This window comes from Giraffa tippelskirchi, chromosome 10, assembly GCF_054371585.1.
Source record: "Giraffa tippelskirchi isolate mGirTip1 chromosome 10, T2T-mGirTip1v1.2.pri, whole genome shotgun sequence".
NCBI classification, from domain to species: Eukaryota; Metazoa; Chordata; class Mammalia; order Artiodactyla; family Giraffidae; genus Giraffa; species Giraffa tippelskirchi.
This window is the reverse complement of record NC_137284.1, coordinates 80148915-80174230: the sequence shown is the minus strand read 5'-3', so window position 1 is coordinate 80174230 and position 25316 is coordinate 80148915. Positions and strand designations below refer to the sequence as shown.

The window sequence follows — 25316 nt, the reverse complement described above, 5'->3', positions numbered from 1 at the left end:
TACACACTCCCCAAAGGAAGAGGTATCTTGTTATGTGTTTTCCCTTTGGTGACCCAGACACGTCTGAAAATACGTAAGGCAACAGGTAAAGAAGCTCTTCCCTCACTCCTAGTAGCCAGGCTTTTATTTCTAAAGTTTGGTTTGAAACAAAAAGTCCCTTTTCTCCAATGTGGTTGGTGAGAGTAAGAGAGAGGAGAAGGAGACAAGGTATCCCACCCACGAAACCATTTCAGAATGACTATTGCTTTTGATAATCTAAGAAAGTTAAGCAAACACCCAGAGAGTTGAGGGAAGAGTTTTAAAACTCTTGCGCAGGAGGGAAGTGATCCAACAGTAGAGAAGGGATGGAGTCGGGACAGGGGTTATATCCCCTCATTTTGGGAGGAAGTAAAGAGTGCTATATTCAGGAATGACATGCTACCTGTAAGCTGTGTCTGAATGACACCAACACCTCCAATGGTGGATGATGTCCACAGACATGAGACTGGGCACCAGGGTTTGGAAACTAGCAGCAAAGTTCTCTGGAGCTAAGCCTGGAGCCAGCAGAGAGACAGAGAGAAACGAAGTCATCTCGGTGGCCTGCCCAGAGCAGCGCTCCCTAAGACACTGAGGACTCCACAGCAGAGGGGTCAGGAGGACAATGGGAAGCTGTGTCAGTTAATAACCAGAGGTCTCTCCCTCCCATTTCCTGAGCGCAGCAAGCCTCAAGCTCACATACAGTCTAGGGATCTAGCACAACAAAAACTGAAGCCTGACTTCTCATTAACTTCACTCAGAGCCATGCAACTAGATTTTACAGGATTTATTAAAGATAAAGATATAATACAGCTTGCCCATCAATTTTATTTTTAAAAATGTACGGTTGCTACATAAACATTTCTATAATCCCTTTCCTAAGGAGAAGCCTCATTTACTGTTTGTTTCTGAGAAACAAGGAATGATCTAGCCAATTACATTTTGAAGATTCTACGGGAATTTCAACTGAGGCCGCATTCTGGGTTTTGCTTCACTGAGAACAGTGGGATCTGGGGAAGTTACGTCTTACATAATCACTCCCCTAAATATTTTTCACTTATGTGAAGCAGACATGTTAATTTTTAAATTTTCTTTTAGATGGCCCAACTGCTGGGCCATATCATCACAACATAACTGCTGAGTCTAGTGCCTGTGGGCATCATCCATCATTTCAGGTTTGGGCATCATTCACACACAGCTTGCAGATAGCAAGCTGCTCCTGAACCCCAACATTTTTATCCTCTTTTATCCCGAAGCACACGTTTCTAATATCTTCCCTTGAAGATGGCCAGTGATAGAACTATAAGTACCCCCATGCCAGGTTATATGTCCAGACAGGCTCTGGAATCAGACATGTCTGTATTTGACCGCGTATCTGCCACATCCTGCCTATATGACCCAACCTGCAGTAACTTACTTCACCATCTTAACTCCGAGTTTTCTCATCAGCAGAGACACTGACATTAGCTATCAGAGAGGGTTGTTGTGAGGATACAACGGAAAATGATACAAAGCTCCAAGCACAGTAGTTAGCCTATCATCCATGTATGAAAAATGGTAGCTATTATTAGCAGTAGAACATCTAAGCCACTGAAGGAATATTCAGTTATTATCATAACTGCCTTCAGCAGTGCTTTGATGGCCAGTAATGTGGTAAGCACCACGCTTAATGTTAGGAATTGACTGAGCTTCTAAGGTAATTGCCTCTATTAAGTTTCTTGTGAGTTTCAAAACAACATGCCTTTACCATACAAAGAACAGTCACAATCAGAGACCAGACTAATAACCTCCAGAGAAGATATAACTATAGTATACAGAAATACATGTAAGTTCGATTTCAGACAAACCAAGATAAAAAATGTCCCAGCCATCTCATAAGCAGTATCATTTTAGGCTATCATTTTAAAAGTAAGTACTATCATCATTTAAAGTGATTTACAACTAATAATGACTTTACTAGATTGAGTTTTTAGAGTAGTTCTAGCTGGCATATCAAATTCATAACATTATCTGTGGAAGATAATAATAAATAATGAGAAAAAAACATCCTTGGCAACAAACAGAAATAATTCCTAGTCAGACATCAATTCTGAAACATATTTTTGAAATTTTGGCCAATGAATTTAATCAGTGGTATGCTGGTAAGCTGATTTGTAGTGTTTGTCAATTTCCATCATATAAATACTCCACTGTAGCCCATTTCAAAGGAACAATCAAGTTCTCAAAAGCCAGTGCCAGTCAACAGCAGCACAGCTGCTGAAACAGTTCCAGTTCAGCTCAGTCCTTCAGTCGTGTCGGACTCTTTGTGACCGCATAGACTGCATCATCGCCAGGCTTCCCTGTCCATCACCAACTCCCGGAGCTTGCTCAAACTCATGTCCATTAAGTTGGTGATGTCCAACCATTTCATCCTCTGCCGTCTCCTTCTCCTCCTGCCTTCAATCTTTCTCAGCATCAGGGGTTTTTTCAATGAGTCAGTTCTTCCCATCTGGTGCCAAAGTATTGGAATTTCAGCTTCAGCATCAGTCCTTCCAATGAATATTCAGGCCTGATTTTCTTTAGGATTGACTGGTTTGATCTCCTTGCAGTCCAAGACACTCGTCAAGAGTCTTCTCCAACACCACAGTTCAAAAGCATCAATTCTTCGGAACTTAGTTTTCTTTATAGTCCAACCCTAAAATCCATATATGACTACTGGAAAAACCATAGCTTTGACTAGTCGGACCTTTGCTGGCAAAGTAATGTCTCTGCTTTTTAAAATGCTGTCTAGGATTGTCCTAGCTTTTCTTCCAAGGAGAAAGCATCTTTTAATTCCATGGCTTCAGTCACCATCTGCAGTGATTTTGGAGCCCCCCAAAATAAAGTCTGTCACTGTTTCCATTGTTTCCCCATCGATTTGCCACGAAGTGATGGGACCGAATGCCACGATCTTCGTTTTTTGAATGTTGAATTTTAAGGCAACTTTTTCAATCTCCTCTTTCACTTTCACCAAGAGGCTCTTTAGTTCTTCTTCACATTCTGCCATAAGGGTGGTGTCATCTGCATATCTGAGGTTATTGATATTTCTTCTGGCAATATTGATTCCAGCTTATGCTTCAGCCAGTCCAGTATTTTTCATGATGTACTCTGCATCGTCATTTGAAAAGACCCTGATGCTGGGAAAGATTGAAGGCAGGAGGAGAAGAGGACGACAGAGGATGAGATGGTTGGATGGCATCACCGACTCAATGGACATGAATCTGTGTAAACTTTGGGAGTTGGTGATGCACAGGGAAGCCTGGTGTGCTGCAGTCCATGGGGTCGCAGAGTCAGACACAACTGAGCAACTGAACTGAACTCTGCATAGAAGTTAAATAAGCAGGGTGACAATATACAGCCTTGACGTACTCCTTTCCCAATTTGGAACTAGTCTGTTGTTCCATGTTCAGTTCTAACTGTTGCTTCCTGACCTGCATACAGATTTCTCAGGAGGCAGGTAAGGTGGTCTGGTATTCCCATCTCCTGAAGAAATTTCCACATTTTGTTGTGATCCACATAGTCAAAGGCTTTGGTGTAGTCAATAAAGCAGAAGTAGATATTTTTCTGGAACTCTCTTCCTTTTTCAATGATCCAACAGATGTTGGCAATTTGATCTCTGGTTCCTCTGCATTTTCTAAATCCAGCTTGAACATCTGGAAGTTCACGGTTCATGTACTGTTGAAGCCTTGCTTGGAGAATTTTGAGCATTACTTTGCTAGCGTGTGAGATGAGTGCATTGTGCAATTGTCTTAACATTCTTTGCCATTGCCTTTCTTTGGGATTGGAAAGAAAACTGACGTTTTCCAGTCCTGTGTCCACTGCTGAGTTTTCCAGATTTGCTGGCATATTGAGTGCAGCACTTTCACAGCATCATCTTTTAGGATTTGAAATAGCTCAACTAGAATTCCATCACCACCATTAGCTTTGTTAGCAATGATGCTTCCACTTGACTTTGCATTCCAGGAAGTCTGGCTCTAGGTGAGTGATCACATCATCATGGTTATCTGGGTCATGAAGATCTTTTTTGTACAGTTCTTCTGTGTATTCTTGCCACCTCTTCTTAATATCTTCTGCTTCTGTTAGGCCCATACCGTTTCTGTCCTTTATTGTGTCCATCTTTACATGAAATGTTCCCTTGGTATCTCTAATTTCCTTGAAGAGATCTGATACATTCAAAATGCTGACACACTCCACCTCAGTAGTGTTGTTTACAAGGGAAACAAGGAATTAGCCCATAAGGAAAATGTAAATATAGATAAAAGATATATAGATTTTTCAGAAAAGTGACAGAAGCAATTTTGCAATGAGTTAATTCCACAGGAAATACTCAGGCTGTTTCCCTTTTAACTGGAATCCTCCCTGAGAGCTGGTTCTCTGCACAGGTGGCCACATATACCCTAGCCATGGATCATCTTCTCCACTGGCCCCACTATCCAGATTCTTGGGGGACACAACCTTTCCCTGGCTAACCTGGATTTCTCAGGTTCTCTTTATATTCATTTAATATCATTCACCAAGAAATAATGGCTTTCTTTTCTAATTTTCCTAAGACATACCATCTTCCTGTCTCTTTTTTATTACTAAATCCAAACCTATGCTAAAACTCCTCCAACCAACCATGGAGATAGAGTTTTCCCATGAAGAGGAAGGAATTAGCTATCTGTTTAATTAATTTGCTTATCTGCTTTTTCATATGGGAACAAAAGAACTCAGCTTTTAGGAATACCATTTGGAAGACTGTAGAAAAACCAAAATAATCTTTGTCTTACTTCTGGCTTTGAACTCTAGAATACCACAAGACAACTTTACTGCAGGATCTTATGACTCACCAAATTCAAGGGTTTTTAAAGTAGAGTCTGTAAATGAAAATTAACTTAATGACATATTTCTGTCAATTCATGTTACACTTCAAACCCTTAATTGCTATAAGACAAGCTGTTGACTATGATAGACAAATTATCTAATTTCATTGTACATTAAAAAGACAAATTATAATATTTCTATGGCTAAAAGAAAACAAAAACAAATCCTTTGCCAGGTGAGAGAGTTCTATAGATGTGTGTTGGGGAGGAAAACACAACAATGTAACTGTCCTTAATGTCACCAAACCTACAAATGACTAAGATGGTACATTTTATGCAATGTGTTTAACAATATTATGTGTACCAAATGCTACTTATGCATACCAAAACTCTTTGAAAAGTCCCTTAAAATTTAAAGAAAAAAATCTATCAAATAGAAATTCTGCCACTCCACCCTTTAGAATTTCAAGTAAGATAGTAAACCAGGTTTTTTAAGACAAATAAATAAAAATAACACCCTTTAATACAGCCTGCATCTCCTTTCAGACTTCAGACCTAACGGCACTAGGTGTTGAGAAAAGATGCTTCTGCTCTGCTAGACAACAATGCTCCCTTTTTCCAAGGTCTTTTATAGGCATCACAGTCAACTTCTCGGGCTCATACGAAGGATTTATGGTTTAACTGGGAAAATAGTCAAAAAGTCAAAACATACTGCATTCTTTGCCTCTCACTGGGTCAGGCAGGCCAGAGCAGTCCACTGCGGAATTCGGAATGGCAACTCTCCACCTGGAGCCACTGCTATCACATTCTGTATATTCAAAGTGGTAATCTTTCTGCAAATAATCACAAAGACAAGTCTTTGTTAGAGCCAGTTTTAATGGGACAACTGTGCTTTCTCAGTCACTCTCAAACCTGCCTGGAAGCCTTGTTCCAAACTGTTCTCTCTGGTTGATCCTCATTCTTCCGAGACTCCATCCATACCATGCAGTTTTTTGATAAAAAAATATATATCATGCCACAAATGAACTGACTTGCAAAACAGAAAAGGACTCACAGACTTAGAAAACAAACTTACAGTTGCCAGGGGCAGGGGTGGCAGGGAAAGACAGTTAGGGAGTTTGGGAAGGTCATGTGTATACTGCTACATTCAAAACAGATAACCAACAAGGACCTGTTGTATAGCACATGGAACTCTACTCAATGTTATGTGCCAGCCTAGATGGGAGGGAGGTTTGTGGGAGAATGGATACATGTATATATATGGTTGGGTCCCTTCGCTGCTCACCTGAAACTACCACAATATTGTTAATCATCTATGTGTGTTTAGGTCACTCAGTCGTGTCTGACTCTTTGTGACCCCGTGGACTATAGCCCACCAGGTTCCTCTGTCCATGAAATTCTCCAGGCAAGAGTACTGGAGTGGGTTGACATTTTCTTCTCCAGGGGATCTTCCCAACCCAGGGACTGAACCCAGGTATCCCACACTACAGGCAGATTCTTTACCATCTGAGCCACCAGGGTATACCCCAATAAAAATACAAAGTTTAAAGTTTGAAAAAAAAAATGCATCATACAAGGCGCTGAGGCTCTGCAGAGGAACATGACAGCCATACACTTAACGGTGTGATCAAGGACCTGTAATCTCACCCACCTAAAAGGCAACAGCACACGTCCCTATTTTTGCAGGCTTCTTAAGATCTGAATAATTGATAGATATGAATATATGAGCAAAATAACCCTAAGAAATTGAAGGCTGTCACTGTCCTAAGGTTTTCAAAGAAAGAAATAAGAGAACTGTTCCCACTGACCTAATTTTTCAGTCTGTTTAAAATTTAGCAGAAGGCATAATAATTAATCATCCAAATACTAACTAAAAGACTACCACATTTTAAAGCAGCTCTTCCAGGCTCAATATACCCCCACCACAGCAGACTATCTTCAATCACTGACTATAAAATAGACCATTTACTACAGTCACCAAGTAAGACCAACCCACTTGTCTTTGGCCCTTGGTTGCTCTGAACTCTGTCTTCACATTGACCACCCCTGCTCAGAGCACATCACTGAGATCTCGAGCTGATAGGAATGAGGATAAAATGTCATTGCAGCATTTCAAGAATGAGAGAAGTTATAAATCTAACCCAAAATATTTTCAACTCAATATTTTAGAAGTTGCTAGGTGGTTTCATCTACTCTGTTTGCCTCCCTTACTATATAAACAACAGGAGTGAATAGAAATATTGTCACATAATCATCAGAAAACCAGGTGTGGGAGGTAGGGGAGTTTGTGTGCATGTGTGTGTGTATTTGTGCATGTGTGTGTGTACACAAAGAAAGAATACCAGTTAAGAGGCAGGTTCTGGCATCAGGTCTGAGTTTGAATTGACATCCTATTCTGCCATGTACCATCAATGTGCTATACTGGGCAAGCCACTTTGCCTCTCAAAGCATCCATTTTTTTCATCGGTAAAATTAGAATAATAGTATTTCCTATTTTGCATGGCTTTGCAGCAGTAAAATGTTAGTCAGGTTAATCTACACTGAGTTAGCACTTATTAGTGGTAGAATTATTCTTCTTCTTAAAGGTAATGTGGGTTTAGAGGATGATTTTCAGGAAGGAACTAACTAGTGGTAATAAGGTAAGGCACAAACTACCTGCATCTCTGTTTCCCCTGCTTCAATATCTACACACTCTTAAAGATAAAAACAAAAAGGGACTGAAGGTATAATCACTGAGCTGGGAGCCAAGGGCTTTATGCTGCATTCAGCAGGCTCTCCCCCAGAAACAAGATTCATTATATCCTTCAGGCAATCATCTCTAAATAGGATTTTTTTTCAAATAGGATTTTTTTTTTTACAAACTTTGGTAACGGACAACTTGAGATTATGTTATTTGACAAGAATCTGGATTTCTAATACGTTTTACTGCCAATTAAGAGCAAATCTACACGTTAAAAAAAAAAAATCAATAAAAGCCTACAAATGGGAAAGGCTTTCCAGAAGGAAAGATAGGAGGAGGGAAGAAAGGAGGAAAGGAGAGAGAGGGAGGGAGGAAAACACAATGAGGTTTACTAAATTTGACAACATACAAATGTTAAACACTATACATCAGAAGTCATCCTAAACAAAAGTAAAAAGTAAACAACAAAACGAACTGCCGAAGAAACATACAGAAAAGGTTAATTAACTTAAGAATAACAGGTTTCTGAGTTCTGCAAATGAATGTTGGTGATGGATGTACAACAATATGAATGTACTCAATGCCACTGAACTGTACACTTAAAATTATTAAGGTGCTAAATTTGATTTGTATATATATTTCACCATAATCGTTAAAGTATAAAATACTGGGTTTCTAAAAATCAGTACAGAAAAGGACAAATAAATATTGCAAATATGGTCAAAGAACACAAGCAATTCATTAAAGAACAATACAAATAGCCAAGTATATGCAATGCAGGAGATCTGGGTTTGATCCCTGGGTTGGGACGATCCCCTGGAGAAGGGAATGGCAACCCCCTTCAGTATTCTTGCCTGGAGAGTTCCACAGACAGGGAAGCCTGGAGGGCTACAGCCTACGGGGTCACAAAGAACTGGACACCACTGAGCAACTAACAAAAAATATATACACAAAATAAGTTGAACATTGCCAAAGAAATACAAATAATGACTTTCATCAAGTTGGCATGACATTTAAATTTATTTTAAAACTCTCGAATGTAACAGGGCAGTAAAATGAGCACTCATGTGTGCTTCCAAAGAGAGAATGAAGTAGTATAGGATTTCTGGGGAGAAATAGTCATTCTGTACCAAGAGCTTTAATGTGTTAAAAAAAAAAATTGACTCAAAAATTCCACTTCTAGCATCTTATCTAAGGTGGGGGGAATGTTTCATGTGTTCAGTGATTTGTGTACAAAATATCTCATGAAAACTTTCCTATAGGTTGAGGGAGCATAATTAAGAGTTTATTACAGCATCTTACATGCACTTTATCTGGTATTTTTCACACATATTTATGTCATTAAATACTCATAATAATTACGTGGATTAGGAAAGACAGTTAACATTATTCCCATTACTCAAGTAAAACTCAGAAGTGACTTACTCATACACACCCACCTAGTAAGCAACATCGCTGAGAGCAGAACTCAAGCCTTCCATTTATTTACGAGTGTTTTCGGTTTATATAATGCAATTCTACTTAAAATAGAAGGCTACTGTTTTAAAATAGAAGTGGTCAAAGTTTTGAATATAAGAGCCTGATAATACAAGTCTAATAAAAATCATAAGGATGTCTCATACTCAGAATACAAGAGGACACAGGTAAGCAGAAACCATTTGATTCTCCCTCTATTTCTATATTAGTTTTCTGCAGATGCTGCCAAAAATTACCACACACATAAGCCACTTGAGACAACAGAATTTTATCCTTTCACAGTTCTGGAGGCAAAAAATCCAAATTTGGTATCACTGGGCCAAAATCAAAACGTTAATCAGGCTGTCCTCCCTCCGGAGGGTGTGGGGAGAATGCTCTCCATGCCTCTTCAGGTTTCTGGTGGCTGCTGCTATTCATTGGTTTGTGACTGAATCACTCCAATCTCTACCTCTGTGGTCACACTGCCTTCTCCTCTTCTGTCTGATCTCCTTTTATCTCATTCTGATAAGACTCTTGTGATTGCATTTAGGGTCCACTGAGATCATTAAACAAAAAAAAATCCCCCATCTCAAGATCCATAACCTATTCACACCTTCAAGCTTTTTATCCACAAAAGATAACAACTCATAGGCTCCAGGGGAGAGGATATGAATATCTTTTGAAGAGGAGGGCATTATTCAGCCTACCATAGCCCACCCTCTGGTTTCAAAGTTTCATGTCCTTTCCACATGCAAAATACACTCACCACATACCAACATTCCCTAAAAAGTCTCAACCCATTACAGTATCAATTCAAAGGCCAAAACCTCATTTACATCTCATCAGCTCAAAGGTCCCAAATCTAATCATTTAAATCAAGTATCAAGGAGACTCTGGTTATGATCTATAAGCAGGCAAGATTCCTCTCCATCTGCGCACCTATATTACCTGCTTCCAAAGTACAATGGTTTTTGACATTAACAACAGTTATAGACATTCCCACTCAGAATGAGATAAAGTGGAAGAAAGGGAAGGATGATGTCAGCCATCTCAAGACATTTCAAAATTCAGCTGGGCAAATTACATAAGGTTTCAAGGTCTGGGAATAATCCACTATAGTTCGTGGCTCCAATCTCTGGGCCCAAGACTCTACCCTCAGAGTCATTCTTTTAAGTTTTTTTTAAATAAAAACATATTTGCAGTTGAATAGTTTTACTGGACTTCTTTTTGCCTGTGAAGTTTTGGGAATCCAACAGCCCTCCTCCATTTCATCCATCTCCATCATTTTCTTGATGCTGGTAGTATTTCCCCTTTTATCAAAAAGTTTGTGGGTCTCCTGTGCATCTCATAGGATTCATGCCATGAGACAGAAGATCTTCTTAAATCTTTCCTGGATAATCCCTTCTCTGTTCCTGGTTTCTGCTAAGACAGTTGAGATCCATGAATCATACACCTAATTTCTTTGACACTAGCAAAAGGTTTTCCAGCCACACTCTGGGCCTTGTCTCTACAGCATACTTTCCTAACAGTGAATCTCCAAATTTAGCATCTTTTGCAATTTGCACAGGCTGAGAATTTTCCAAATAATCAAGTCTAGATTTCTTTTTAACAATTCTCTGTTCGCTTTCTCTTTCCTCTAACATTTTCCTGTAAGCTGCAAAACTTTGCTCCGAAATCTCCCCTGTTGATATTCAAGTTCATCACTTACAAGTGTTACCTTCCACACAACAGGAATGAAATTGTTAAACTTTCTGCCACTATATAACATAAATCACCTGTCCTCCAATTTACAATGATGCATTCCTCAAGTTCTTTTTAGCCTGAACCAGTAGCACATTTAAAATTTCTACCAACATTCTGCTAAGGACAATTTAATATTCGCTTCTACTACTGTGTTTCTCACTTCTTCCTTCTTCCTGAATCATCACTGGAAGAATCTTTAACATTCATATTTTTGTCAACAGTCTGTTCTAGGCAATCTAGGTTTTTTCTATCATGTACTTTAAATTCTTCCAGCTTTTGTTCATTACCCAATTCTAAAGCCACCTGCTCATTTTTAGTTATCTGTTACAGCAACTCCCCACTTTCAGGTAGTAAAATCTGTATAGTTTTCCTTCAACTGCTGTAACAAATTACCAAAAATTTATCAGCTTAAAGCAACAGAAATTTGTTCTCTTACAATTCTGGAGGCCAGAAGTCCAAAGCCAGCATCACTGAAGTGCCACCCAGGCCACATTCCCTCTGGAGGCCCTCAGGCCAACTCCGTTCCTTGCTTCTTCCAGTTTCTGGTGTCTGCCAGCTTCATTGGCTTGCAGCTGCCATCACACCAATCTCTGCCTCTGTGGACACACTGTCTTCTTCCTCCTCCTTGTGACTGCTTTTAAGACCCATTTAGATAACCATCTGCATCTCAAGATTCTTATTCACATCTTCACAGTCTTTTTTTAAGCCTTTTTCTCCTCCTGTCATATAAGGTAACATACACAGATTCTAGGGATTAGGACATGGGCACCTTTCTTTGGTGGGGGGAGTAGTATTCAGCCTACCACAATCTCCTACTGCAGAATAGCCTAGACCAGCCATGCAGTTGCATAATGGTTTTCCTGTTCCTCTTGCTCCCAGTTATCTGTATGAGGAAGTCTTTCTCACCTGCATACCCCACTGTAAAGATCCTGGCCCTCATATGTAAGTTGTTATCATCCTTGCAAAATAATGATGCTGAAAAGTATGGCATGAATTTCAAATGAAGCAAGACCTCTGAATAAAATAGGCAAGCTCAAGAAAACTCTGTCACCACGCCTCTGTGTTATTCAGGTTGCCAGTTATGAGATGAGAATAGCAGTAAGTACACGGAAAAGGTATGTTGTGTTTTCTGGCTGCAGTGGTAGATGTCATATGCCAATTAATCTTCCTATGATTCTTTATTCTGCCAATTAATCTTCCTATGATTCTTTATCCTACCTGCCTCCTCTAGAATACCCTTGAAATCTAAAGAGGCACATCTATTGTTAAGTTACAAAATTCTTAGCACTCCAGCAGCAAACTGTAATGTGTTTATTTATAATTTAAAAATACTGAAATGCAAACCTACATCGTGCAGAGGGCAGCACTTGGGGTCAGAAATTTAGACTGCAGCCCCTGCCTGATGGGTTTTATTTTTTAAATTATTTAATAGGCTATTTCATCTAGGCCAGTAACAATTTTTTAAATCTACTTCTGAAGTCAACCCTTAAGCCCATAGCAGAAATCTAAGAAATAATGTGATGCAGCAAAATCACCCATGATACACTATACACTCCCCAAATATTTTGAATGGTATTCAAAGTACTGAATAAAGAGAGCTACAGCACATTCATTTTCAGATTTATAGATAATACCTCATAACTCTGGCCACAGATCTAAATAGATACTGAGCTAAATTGATCCCTTGGAAATGGGAATTTTTGGGGTATCAAAGAGAAGTTTAAAAGAAAATGTAAAATTTTTCTAATACAAATATAAAATTAATATGTCAAATATTTTATTTAAGTCATTAACTAACAAGTCAAACCAGAAATAAGCCACTGTCACCAGTTCAAAGGAGAACTCAAAGAACACATATCAACCGCCAACCAGGAAAGTGAAGTGAACTAAGAGATGCAGAACTGGGAAATATCCTGAGGGCAATCGTCAATTACATTCCAAAAAGTAAAATGGAGTTTCATTTCTATGGACAGGAATCATTTGTATTCTTATCAATTTCCTACATCTAACAGTATTGCAAAATAGTTCAAAGTCAGGGAAAGATGGAGGCTTCTACAGAAACTGATCATTCAGAAAGGTGCTCTAAACAGGACAGTCAGTCACCTTTTCTGCCTATTTCAACATGTTTCACAATTTTCCTGACAAGAGGGAAAATTCCTGTCAATTTCTGCAACATTACAGGGCTCCTGACACTTTATCACCAAACATAATGATGTGAGTCAGAGCACACTCTAAACAGCAGAACATCAGCTCACAAGCTACACTCTAAATTATAAACTGGAGGAAGGGCTTGTCGTGACCCCACTCAGGAGATGGCAGTTATTTAGACAAGTCTGCAAATCACAGAACACTGGGGAATGAAAACACTGCCTCAAATAACAAAATGATGGGACACTCTGAAAATCTAACATTGTAAATATGTGGAAACCAAGGAAACACCCCAAAAAGAAACAGAGCATGGCATCACTCCTGATGAGAGTGGATGAAAAATTGTGGCTGCAAGAACAAAGTCACCAGCTACTGCAGACACTGACCTTCAACGCCTCTGAAAGGAGTTCAGGATGGAGATCAGAAATGAGGCACTCTGTGCTCTGAGAAAAAAACTGGAAGAACAGGCCTGCAGATATACATTTTTAGGAGAAGATTTTATGAGTCTAACTTCCTGCATCTTCTCATATCTAGAAAAGCACTAAAATCATTACTAGCAGCCACCTTTTCTCAAAATGTGTTCTTAACTGCATGTACCCCCTTCATCAAAATCACATACATCCTGCCCTTTTCTCTTACCCCTTCGGAGCAGTCCCTCAGAGCTCTCTGAGAGGCTGTCTCCCAGGGTATAGACTTTATTTTGCTCCAAACAAAACATAACTCACAACTCTCATGTTGTGCATTTTGTTTTTTCAGTAGACACCAGCAAATGCTTAAGAGAAGATTATTCCTCAATACAAATCATGATAACACACACACACACATTCACTCACAAATCAAGTATAGGGACAAACTCCCAAATTGTGTTTTCTTACACCTAAACAGAAAATGTCAGGATACATCCAAATAAATATTAGATACTTAAAGTAGCCCCTACAAAAGACTGTTTCCTTGACCAATCATCAGTTTAGCCTCCTCTGAATTGTCTTCCCAATGAAGCCTCAACCTCTGGGCTTCTGTGTTCATCTCTGCATCACCCAGTTTTATCAAGAATCCTGTCAAGTCAGTTTAGATAGAATCCTCCTTTACCCTTGATGTTTCCTCTTAGTAATTTTCCATCCACTGATCCTCACCCTGCTCCTTGGATATAAATCCCCACTTGTTCGTGCTATATTTGAGCCTGAGGTCTCTTTAACCCCATTGCAATAGTTCTTAAATAAAATCTGTTTTTACCATTTTAACTACTGACCACTGGCTTTCTCTGATACCCTTAATGCAAAAGTCATTTATACTACAAAAGCCTTATAGTTCTCACAGAAAATCTGGGGTATTGTCTCTCAATTATGATGACCGTTGCTATAGTTTAACTACACATAGGCTTGACAATGTTTTGAATATATCTCACATATAAAAAGAATATGCATATAGGTATATATGTTCTTGATATTATATTGACAATAGTGAAAGTGCTCATTCGTGTCTGACTCTTTGCAACCCCATGGACTGTACAGTCCATGGAATTCTCCAGGCCAGAATACTGGAGTGGGTAGCCTTTCCCTTCTCCAGGGGATCTTCCCAACCCAGAGATTGAACCCAGGTCTCCCACATAGCAGGTGGATTCTTTACCAGCTGAGCCACAAGGGAAGCCCATATTGAAAATAAATGTATAGTATTTATATATTGACATTAACATATATCATTTATCATGCTTTATACCTATATTAGGGCTTCTCAGGTGGCTCAGTGGGTAAAGAATCCGCCTGCAAAGCAGGAGATGCAGGTTCAATTCCTGGGTCGGGAAGATCCCCAGGAGGAGGGCATGACAACCCACTCCATTATTCTTGCCTGGAGAATATCATAAACAGAGGAGCCTGGTGGGCTATGGTCTACAGGGTCACAAACAGTTGGACATGACTGAAGTGACTGAGCACACATACCTATATTAATATATTTCATTTTCATATACGAACATCAGTTTATATCATTCTGGCTCAGCTGGTAAAGAATGTGCCTGCAATGTGGGAGACCTGTGTTCGATCCCTGGGTTGGGAAGATCCCCTGGAGAAGGGAAAGGCTACCCACTCCAGTATTCTGGCCTGGAGAATTCCATGCATCCATGGGGTCGCAAAGATTCGGACAAGACTGAATGACTTTCACTTGATCACTTACCACATGACACTTTAGTTATTAAGTGAGTACTATGGCCTAATACTACGGGGAGATTTAAATTAAATATAGCACACAGTGCTTGTACTCAATAAGTTTATGTTTTTGTTGGAGCACCAGGATAGACAGACACACACACACACCCTACATAATTTTATAAGAAAGCAGAAAGATTGAGGGCTCCATGTTGAACAGTGGCATTACAAGACAATGGACAAGTAAAATCTGTATAAGGTAAAAAAAAAATTACCAATAAAAATGTTTCAACTCTACCAGAAAATAAAACAGGTACCACTTTCAATAAACTCATCACAGCCAATTTCTCCTTAAGTTCTTATCCGTTACCCATTTCTTAGCAATCAAATGGCTTGCATTTTAGGGATCATTTTCCCAAAAAAATAGGGTAGAATGTGCATGATGTGACCTCATTATATCATGACTTCAGAGTCAGAAGAAATTTCTGTGATGTTGAACCACCTTAAAAGGCTTTGAGGAGACAGCCCTGGAAGACAGGTGGGGTTTGTAACTGCTCTAGTGCTTATCAGTCCCTTCATAACTAGCAAGTCTAATAGGGTGTGATAAACAGTGAGGCCAAGTCTTAAGATAATATGCCTAAAGACATGCAGTGAAATACATTAGCCTAAGCAGGATGGATAGACAGGTGAGTGAGTAAGTGAACTAAGGAAAGAACAAACGAACCAACGAAATGAACCAATGAGATGTACTCATGTCAGTGACTCTCCTATGAGCAAATCAGTTCCCTGATGCTCCCTGCCTTCCCTCGGCAATCAGTTCAGAGTTGACCACAGTTAATTATAATGATCCAGTAGATGAGTACATATTCGAGTTTATAGAGTCAAAAGCAATAGAGACAGAAGAAGAAAAAGTGCTGATATCTAAGAGAACATACACAGAGGGAAGAGAACAAAAAAAGCAAACGTAATTCATTTTCTTCAAGTGAGGCTCCTTCTCTTTGAGTATTTTTATGTGAAATGCTGACAACAGCATAATCTTGTATTTGATGAGACTGCAACTCCTCTTGGAGCAAGGCCCTCAAATTTAAGTCTCAGCAGAGTGTGTGACATCCTATTTGAGAGAGAGACACAACAGGAAGGAAAAAGAGAAAGCATGAGACTGTAGTGCTCAGCACAAATATTCCAACTTCAGTTCCCATAGGTGAGGGCATACATCCTACTACATGGGAAGGTCAAAAACAGGAGGATACTCAGTGTAGACACACATGTGACATAATAAAAACTTCCTTAGCCTACATTATCAAGTACACGAGCACATAGCATTGTACAGAAACATTCATACCCAGATTTTTTTATAGAAGGAACATGAAGTTAGTTACCATGGGAACCTAAGGCTAAGTAAAGCAATATGTATCTGATCTATTTATGACACATCTTCTTCTCTGCATTTGCAGACATGATGGCTTTTAGAAAATTATTTTGAAAATGTTCATGTTTTGAGCCTGAGTTCAATATCTGTCTTTGTAAACAAGGCCTTATAGGTACTCAACTTATTTTGTCATTCAATAAATATTCACTGTGCATCTCCCCCATGACACTGTGGAGATGCTGGGGATACCATGAGAAATGAAGCAGCCAAGTCCCTGCTCTCATGGGACTTACACTTTAGTATGAATAGAAGTGCCCAGATCGATGGACATCTAGGTTGCTTCCATGTCTCAGCTGTTGTAAATAGTGCTGTAGTGAAAACTGGGGGGCAGGTTATCTTTTTGAATTATGGTTTTCTTCAGATATATGCCCAGCAATGGGATTGCTGGAGCAAATGACAGCTTTTTTTTTAGTTTTTTAAGGACACAGAAGCAAACCTAAATGTTCACTGATGGAGAAATGGATAAAGAAGATGTGGTACATACATACAATGGAATATTACTAAGCTATAAAAAGGGACAAAATAATGTCATTTGTAGCAACATGGATGAACCTAGAGATTGTCATAAGAGTGAAGTAAGTCAGACAGAGAAAAACAAATATAGTATTATATTGATTAAATAAGTTTCCTTTTTAAAAATGGTACAATGAACCTATTCACAAAGAGAGTCACAGATGTAGAGAACAAACCTATGGTCACCAAGGGGGAAAGGAAGGAGGGATAAATTGGGAGATTGAGATAGGCTTATATTTACACACTGCTATATATAAATCAGAGAACTACCAAGGACCTACTATAAAACACAGGGAACTCTACTCAATAATTCATAATGACCTGTGGAAAAGGATTGAAAAAAGAGTGGAGATATATATATATTATATATTTTATATATATATGCATATATATATTATATATATATATAGCTGATTCACTTTGCTGTACAGCAGAAACTAATATAACATTGTAAATAAACTATACGCCAATAAAAATTTTTTTAAAAAGAAGTGCCCAGGATTTCTTGGCAGGATCCAGCTTAGACCATTTTCTTTCTCTGGCTCTCAGTCCAAACTGAAAAAGATACACAATGGGCTAGCCCTTGTCTCCCCTCTGTCTGTGCCAAACCTAAGACTACAAGCAACTCAGGTGCCTCCTAAGTTATGCTTGTAGTCTTACATCCCATTTCTCATATTTTCACTGTTCCAAATAAAGGGGAACCAGCCATCTCCTGCACTTTCATGGAACATCAGGAAAAGTTGCAAAGAAAGAACATTCTAAAACAAGTTTGGAAAAAGCGACACACTTTATTTTCTTGATAAAGATCAAGATCATTGAGGCTCCAAGATCACTGAGGACGGTGACTGCAGCCATGAAATTAAAAGACGCTTACTCCTTGGAAGAAAAGCTATGACAGACCTAGACAGCAGACACATCACTTGGCTGACAAAGGTCCGTATAGTCAAAACTATGGTTTTTCCAGTAGTCAGGTATGGATGTGAGAGTTGGACCATAAAGAAGGCTGAGCACTGAAGAACTGATGCTTTTGAACTGTGGTGCTGGAGAAGAGTCTTGAGAGTCCCGTGGACTGCAAGGAGATCAAACTAGTCAATCCTAAAGGAAATCAACCCTGAATATTCATTGGAAGGACTGATGCTGAAGTTGAAGCCCCAATACTTTGGCCACCTGATGCGAAGAACTGACTCATTAGAAAAGACCCTGATGCTAGGAAAGATTGAAGGCAAGAGAAGGGGACAACAGAGGATGAGACGGTTAGATGACATCACCAAGTCAATGGACATGAGTTTGAACAAACTCCGGGAGATGGTGATGGACAAGGAAGTCTGGAGTGCTGCAGTCCATGGGGTCACAAAGAGTCGGACATGACTGAGGGACTGAACAACAATACAACAAAACAAGTCTACCCAAAAAGAAATAAAGGAAAACGTCAATGTTCTTAAGACTGCGGCCAGATAATCTCTATTATCGATGTTAGATACATTAGTTTAAAAAAACCTTCATAGAAAATGCTGAGGAAAATGTTATGTCCTTGAACTAAAAGGCTTTAAACACACGCCATTATTATTTTACCATCTAATTATATTTAAACTTAATGAATTATCCCTATTCCCTCAAAACCTGTAAAAAAAAAAATGGAGATTCTCAAAAAAGTAAAGACAAAAGGAATAAAAATAATATAAATGACAAAAATAAAGAGACTAGAAGTGAAAAGCACAATGCAGATGTGAATAATTTGTTTGGAAGATAAGACACCTAGGTGAACTCTAGCAGACCTATCAAAGCAAAACAGCTAAGGGCTGCACATCCAGACAATAACAAGAAGAAAGCTGACATGAGCCACAGAAAGACTTAGAATTGAAGGCACCAAACATCTCAAAGCAAACAAAATTGACAAACAGAAAGACTGAAAATCTGTTTTAAAATATAGACTCTTCCATTCCCTTTCAATCACGACAAGAGAAAAAAATTATTTGCTCCAGAAAAGTTGAACTAGAAAGGTTACAGATTCAGGTGCATCAAGTGCAGCAGATGGAAGAAAAGGCAACTTATCAAAAACAAGGGACTGTGTGCACACCTGCATACTGAATGACGAGACTCACCCCAAAACTCTCCCATTGAAACACAAGCCCAGCACCACTGTCCATCCACCTGAACCACCTCCCCCAAACTAGTAGCCACTTTTCTCCTCCCTGAAAGGTGCCCTTGATGGATGGTATGCCTCACATCAGGACCCTTACCCCTGCATTTCAACTGATTTTCACATCTGCTTATCCTAGAAATGAGACTTGCTGGAACCTAACTTTTATCCACAATATCATCATTGTTATTCATAAAAACACAAATGACATTTGCAGAATCCTATAAGCTCTCCAAAATAATTTTCATTATCCTACTTGAATTAGCCTGAAGCAACTCTACATAGTAAGCAAGTGTCCTGTCTCCATCCTTATGGCCACTGCTAAATTTCAATCACCATCTTCTGCCATCTGAATGACTACCAACAACCTAAGTGGCCTCCTGCTTCTGCTCTTATGTATAGCCACGACACTCTGCAGCCAGTTGTCATTATGTCATCCCTGCTCAAAATCCTGCAACAACTTCAAATTAGCCAGAGGACAAAGTCCATAATCTTAGCATAGCATGAAAACCCTTTCTTGATTCATGTTTTCTCTGCTTCTCCAAGTTTTATTTCTCAATCTTCTGCATATGTGAAACACTGAAACACAGAATAAAATATACTATGTTCTTCCTTCCCTGTGTGCCCTAAACATGACTTATTCTGAGCCTGGAAGGCTTCCTCTTTGCCCAGACCCTGTAACAGCATAAAGGAATCTCCATAATCACAAAGTACTGTGTAGCAGATTCTCCTTCAGCCCATACCTAACCTTGGCAGGACCAAGGGCAACAGTATAAACTGAGATGTCCTTCATCCTCTACACTCAGCACACACCTTGAACAGCCTCCTCATATACAAGTGGTGACACCAACCAGCACACTCAAGCTCTATCAGTGCCCCTCCCACAATAACACAGTCTACAGTCAGGAGTATGGACCTGGAAAAAGCCACTGAACACCCTGGAAGCAGACCTGGGACTTGTAAGCATGCAATTGCAAAGTCATATTAGCCAGAGTAGTGTATAAAAGGGCAGAGAAAGAAGGGAAACATGACATCTAGGTTGGCACATAGATTACAAGGCAGGTGGGGGAACATAGCCACAGGAAGCCCAGAGTGGGGCCCTCTGCAGCAGAGACAATGTAGGGGCCCCTCTTGCCTTGTCTAAAGGTCAATACTGATCTCTCTTATGGGCTTCCCTGGTGGCTCAGATGGTAAAGAATCTGCCTGCAATGTGGGAGACCTGGGTTCAATCCCTGGGTTGGGAAGATCCCTGGAGAAGGGAATGGCTACCCACTCCACTATTCTGGCCTAGAGAATTCCATGGACAGAAAATCCAGACAGGCTACAGTCCATGGGGTCACAAACAGTCAGACACAGATCTTTCTTTACATGGCAAGATCCAAAGAAAAGAGCAGCAGGAAAGACAGCTACTACTTTAATAGACAGAATTTCCAGGGATGGCAGGAAAATTGGCCTACATCTTTAAGGGTTCTTGAGTAGAGGTAATTTTTTCTTCTTTTTTTCCTCTTTCCTTTTTTTTTCCTGGCCTCACCCAAAATAAAAATGTAAAATCGTAGATAAAAGTGCAATGTTCCAAAAAAAGAATAAATCTCAGAAATTGATTTTTATGTCTAACAACATATGGTTGTGAGCTTATATGTACATAAAATCTAAATTCTTCTACATTAATCAGGCTGAAACCGAAAAGGTGCCTTTGCTTCTGCAAAATTTGAGCAACAACTTACTATTTAACAAGCACCAAGAGAAACTGCATCAAAAGTTTCAGAAATGTATTAAACATAACCCATGACACATCAATTCCACTTCTACTTCTAGATACATAACCCGAGGAAACCATAATAGGTTTACATCATAGCATTATTTAAAATCATAAAAAACTTGAAAACACTCTAAATGTGTAACAATAAGGGACTGGTTAATAAATTATTGTGAGTACATAATGGATTTTATATAGTCCATTCTAAAATGATAAAGTCATTGTCATATTTAATGATAAAATTATGACATATTTAAGTATAATATAAAAATTATACAAAATAATATGTCTGAACTTGTAGGTGTGGATATGTAATAATACAGAGAAAAAATTACTGTGGGTATGCATACCAAAAAATTGACAGCAGTAAACTGAGTATAGAACATAGCGATCTTTTTAAATTCAAGTACAGTTAATTTACAATGTTGTGTCAGTTTCTGGTATACAGCAAAATGATTCGGTTATGCTCTTTTTCATATTCTTTTCCATTATGGCTTATTACAGTATATGTGTTTCCCTGTGCTATACAGTAGGACCTTGTTGTTTTGGAACATAGTGATTTTTATTTTCTCTTTTGTGATTCTGTATTTTTTAATTTTTTTACAGTTCTTAATAAAAATGTACTTCTTCCCCTAAATTTGGGTAGCTGCTTTGCCAAGCAAGACATAAAAAAAAAAATGCTCCTGTTTCTTCTGACTTTAAAATAGGTATCCGATGGGACTTGTAAAAATTCAAAGGACACTATGCATTAGCCTCTCTGATGGGTGTCAATCATTAGCAAGGCTTTAAGGGCAAAGGTCACAAGACATCGGTTGTAAGTTCTGTAGAAGGTAGCATGGAAAAGAAGACCCAGACCTGAAATACTGTACAAGCAGGCAGAAACAAAGATTTTAAGTAGATATAAAGAACATAAAGAAAAGCAGGAAGAGTTGGCTGGGAGAAAAAGAGAACAAGACAGTGGAGAAACTCTGAGTACACGGTTTGCTGATCTCACAATTTGGTTCAGGAAAGGGAAAACTCCACACTTTAATTCACCTAAGCCACTGGCAGAGTTCAGAGAGAAAATATTTATAAAATACAATTTAAATTCAAAAGTTAATTCTTTTCAGTGCTGCCACTTGAAATTGAGCTTTACTTGTAAAGAGTGTATAGAAATGGCGTAAGTGATAAAAGGCTCTGAGAATTTTGACATCCAAACCATGATTTTGCTTACAAACTGTGTGAGCTTAATAAAAACAAACTAGTTATTTAAGTTCTTTTGAACTCAACTGACCCTATAAGAATCTCTCAAATTAACAGAATTTTTTTTTTAATAGTATAATCCTAATACCTATTATCGGCGTCTCTGCTGGCTCAGTGGTAAAGAACCGCCTGCCAATGCAGGGCATAGGTGGATCCCTGGGTCGGGAAGATTCCCTTGAGAAGGAAACAGCAACTCACTCCAGTATTCTTGCCTGGGAAATCCCATGGACAGAGGAGCCTGGCAGGCCATAGTCTATGGGGTCGCAAAGTGTCAGACATGACTTAGTGATTAAACAACAACAATGCCTATTATCATAACCACACTCGTAAAAAACAAACTTTTAAAATCTGTTAAGAGATTTTTTTATAAAAATGAGAAAGAGTAGATACCTGCTGATCTATCCGGCTAGCATCCTTTTCCCATTTCTTCATATAGCAGCATGCCTCATGAGTTCAATACCCTCTGGGGATCTCTTCCAAGATTCCAGGTGGTTCTGATTAAAAGGCCAATCACAGGACTCCTAGCCCTGGCCAGGCCATGCTATGAACATGTTACCTGGTCAATTTTAATAAACTGGTCTGGGTGCCAGACAGGATGCCGAACATCTAATACAGCTTCTTTTTCCCAATCTACACAAAATGCAAGACTCCGCAAAATTAAATAGCAAGTGACCTGGGGAACAATGCCAAATTTGAATAACAACTAGTACAACCGTCATGAGTTTGCTGGTTTCATTTCTTCTTATATCTCCCGGCTTTGAGCTGAAGGTGGGCCCAGTCAGGGAACTGTTTAGTAGATGTGACTCAAAATCTTCCAACTTTCCAGGCAGATCAAGAAACCAAATCCCTGTGAGCTGAATAAGAGTGGGGGGAAGGAGGGTGGCAGGGGGAAGTGTGCTTGTTTTTTTCCTTTTTTTCTCTGCCAGCCCTACCCCAAGGCCAGCACCACTTACACAACTACACAGATGCCACTGCAGTGACACGAGGACCTAATGCCCCAAGAGAAAATCATCTCCCTGGATAAAGAATACAACAGGGACCTCCTGCCATGCAAAGAGCTGGGAGCAGTGGAAGAGATGGGTATTCTTGTTATCCTTTTTATCCCTTTTTTCTCTTACCACTTCACCCTAATCAAGCGAATTGAAGAAAAGCATAGAGGCTAAAATTATGGAGGAATCCATCTTTCTGGCCAGATGAAATACAAAAAGGAGTCCTTTGGAAAATATCCCAGAATCATGGAAAAGAGGACCTCCTAGCTGTGTGTATAAATAACTCACACAATTCCCAGACTCACCCTCAAGCTAGGTATGTATGGAATACAATTGAAGCAACATCTCAAAGTCACAGAGAACTCAAGCACAGCATAAACTGTCACTCCAGCTCAAGACAGGGCAGGTAACTCCTCCTGTCCCTCCCCCCACATATAGCAAAAGCTTTGAAACCTGAATGAACACATTCTGGAATCACCGCATACGGAAGGTGATCTATGCTGTGAACCTAACCAGCTCAGCTGCCTGCTGAAACAAACAGACAAAAAAAAAATTTCTATAGAAAACTTTAAAAGGACCCAGCGTTTCACGACATAATATTTAAAATATTCAGAATACAATAAAAAATTATTTGATATATATAGAACTAAGAAAATCTGATTGATATTCAAGAGAAAGACAATCACCATGTGATAAGCCCAAATGCAGATATTAGAATTATCAAAGCAAGAACTTAAAAGCAGCTATTTTAACTGTCTTCCATGACATTTATTTTCAAAATCTAGATATCATTTATATTACCAAGTTCATAATTATGCAAATAACAATAGTAATTTGCTATAGAAAAATTAGAAAACATAGATAAGGATGGCTTCTCTCAATTTTTCTTGTCTACCTGTAATAAAACTGTAGGATCCTCTCTCCTCCTTTGGTAGGACTGTGAGCATAAGCAAACTAACTGAAATCACTGTAAAACATGAGATGATTATTCATATACAAGATACAGGATTACTAAGTAATATTTAGGTTTACATGCCAGAGAGCTCTTGCTGAATTATTATATTTCAGGCCACCCACCATAGTAGACACTAGAAAATAAGGACTGGAACCACTTTAGTTCACTGCAGTTGATAAAAATGTTTCACAAATATTTTCTGATTTGATTCTCATGGCAACAATGTGAGGGAGATTAGCATATTTCCTCAGTTTTAAGATGCAAATTTGAAGACTTCCAAAATCCATATCAAAAGACTCATCACTAGCTATACACAATGACAAGACTGTCACAGCCTGTGCCTGGGTAAACTGAACACTAGGTCAACTATCCATTCCTGACATTATCACTTCAGTTGAGTTGTTTCCAACCCAGGAGTTGGATTTTGTCTTTGTTACCTATAAGGTCTGAACAAAAAATGACACAATAATGTGGCACAGAAACCAAAAGTGAATAAGTGTCTGAGGCCACCTTGCCCTGAAAACGGAATGCAGCCAGGCAGAAATGGCCCATCCCCTAAAAATAGGCCACCAAAGCTTAAAAGCTAGGAGAGGATCCCTTCGTGTATCCTGCAATATGATCTGCCAAACACTTGTGAAGAACTCCAAAGAGACAGTGTTGAATTACACATAACAAAACCATAAATGTAACTTGGTAGAAAAAAAGAAGCTTTTAAGGATGTTTCCAAAACAGGGCTCAAATCATTTATGTAAGGAAATACAAATTTTCAAAAGACAGAAACAATAGGAAATGTGAGGCCACAGTCCAGCCTTAACTATGTAACAGCTTAAGAGCTAAGAATATAAATTGGCCAATTCCTAAACTCAGTTGAGTCAGGGCATGGACCAACAAAACAGAAGAATCTTGAGGGTGATTAAAGCCAGAATGTGGAGAGAATGCAAGAGAGTGGGTAGAATAAGACAAGAGGAAAATTAGACAGACATCAATGTCATGGAAGGCAAGACAGAGGTTGTATCAGGTCAAGCCAATACAAACCAGGATACCAAGTAAAGGTTTAGAAAAGAAAAACATCACCCCATCTCAGGGGCTGCTGATAGCAGTTATTCAGAAGAATTTAAACATTTCAGGTGAAGACAGAAACTCGGTCTTTGACAGAGATATTAAACAAGAATGATACATAATTAAGTTGTTGTTAAGTGGCTCAGTCGTGTCCGATTCTTTAGTGACTCCATGGACTGTAGCCCTCCAGGCTACCCTGTCCATGGGATTTTCTAGTCAAGAATACTGGAG

At 39.1% G+C, this 25316-nt stretch overlaps 1 protein-coding gene across 5 annotated transcripts in view; it reads right to left on the bottom strand.

Annotated features, from left to right (window-relative positions):
• ELAPOR2 (endosome-lysosome associated apoptosis and autophagy regulator family member 2) overlaps positions 1 to 25316 on the bottom strand; it is a 212102-nt gene that overhangs the window by 107635 nt on the left and 79151 nt on the right. For 4 of the 5 annotated variants that reach the window (XR_014067463.1, XM_081536529.1, XM_081536530.1 and 1 more), the window contains exon 2: positions 5548 to 5668. The exons of the other annotated variant lie outside the window; for it this stretch is intronic. Coding sequence is in view for 3 of the 4 variants with exons in the window: in XM_081536529.1 (XP_081392655.1) it covers positions 5548 to 5668 (121 nt within the window). In the remaining variant the exon portion in view is untranslated. The remainder of the gene's footprint in view (positions 1 to 5547; positions 5669 to 25316) is intronic. 5 annotated transcript variants of the gene reach the window in all.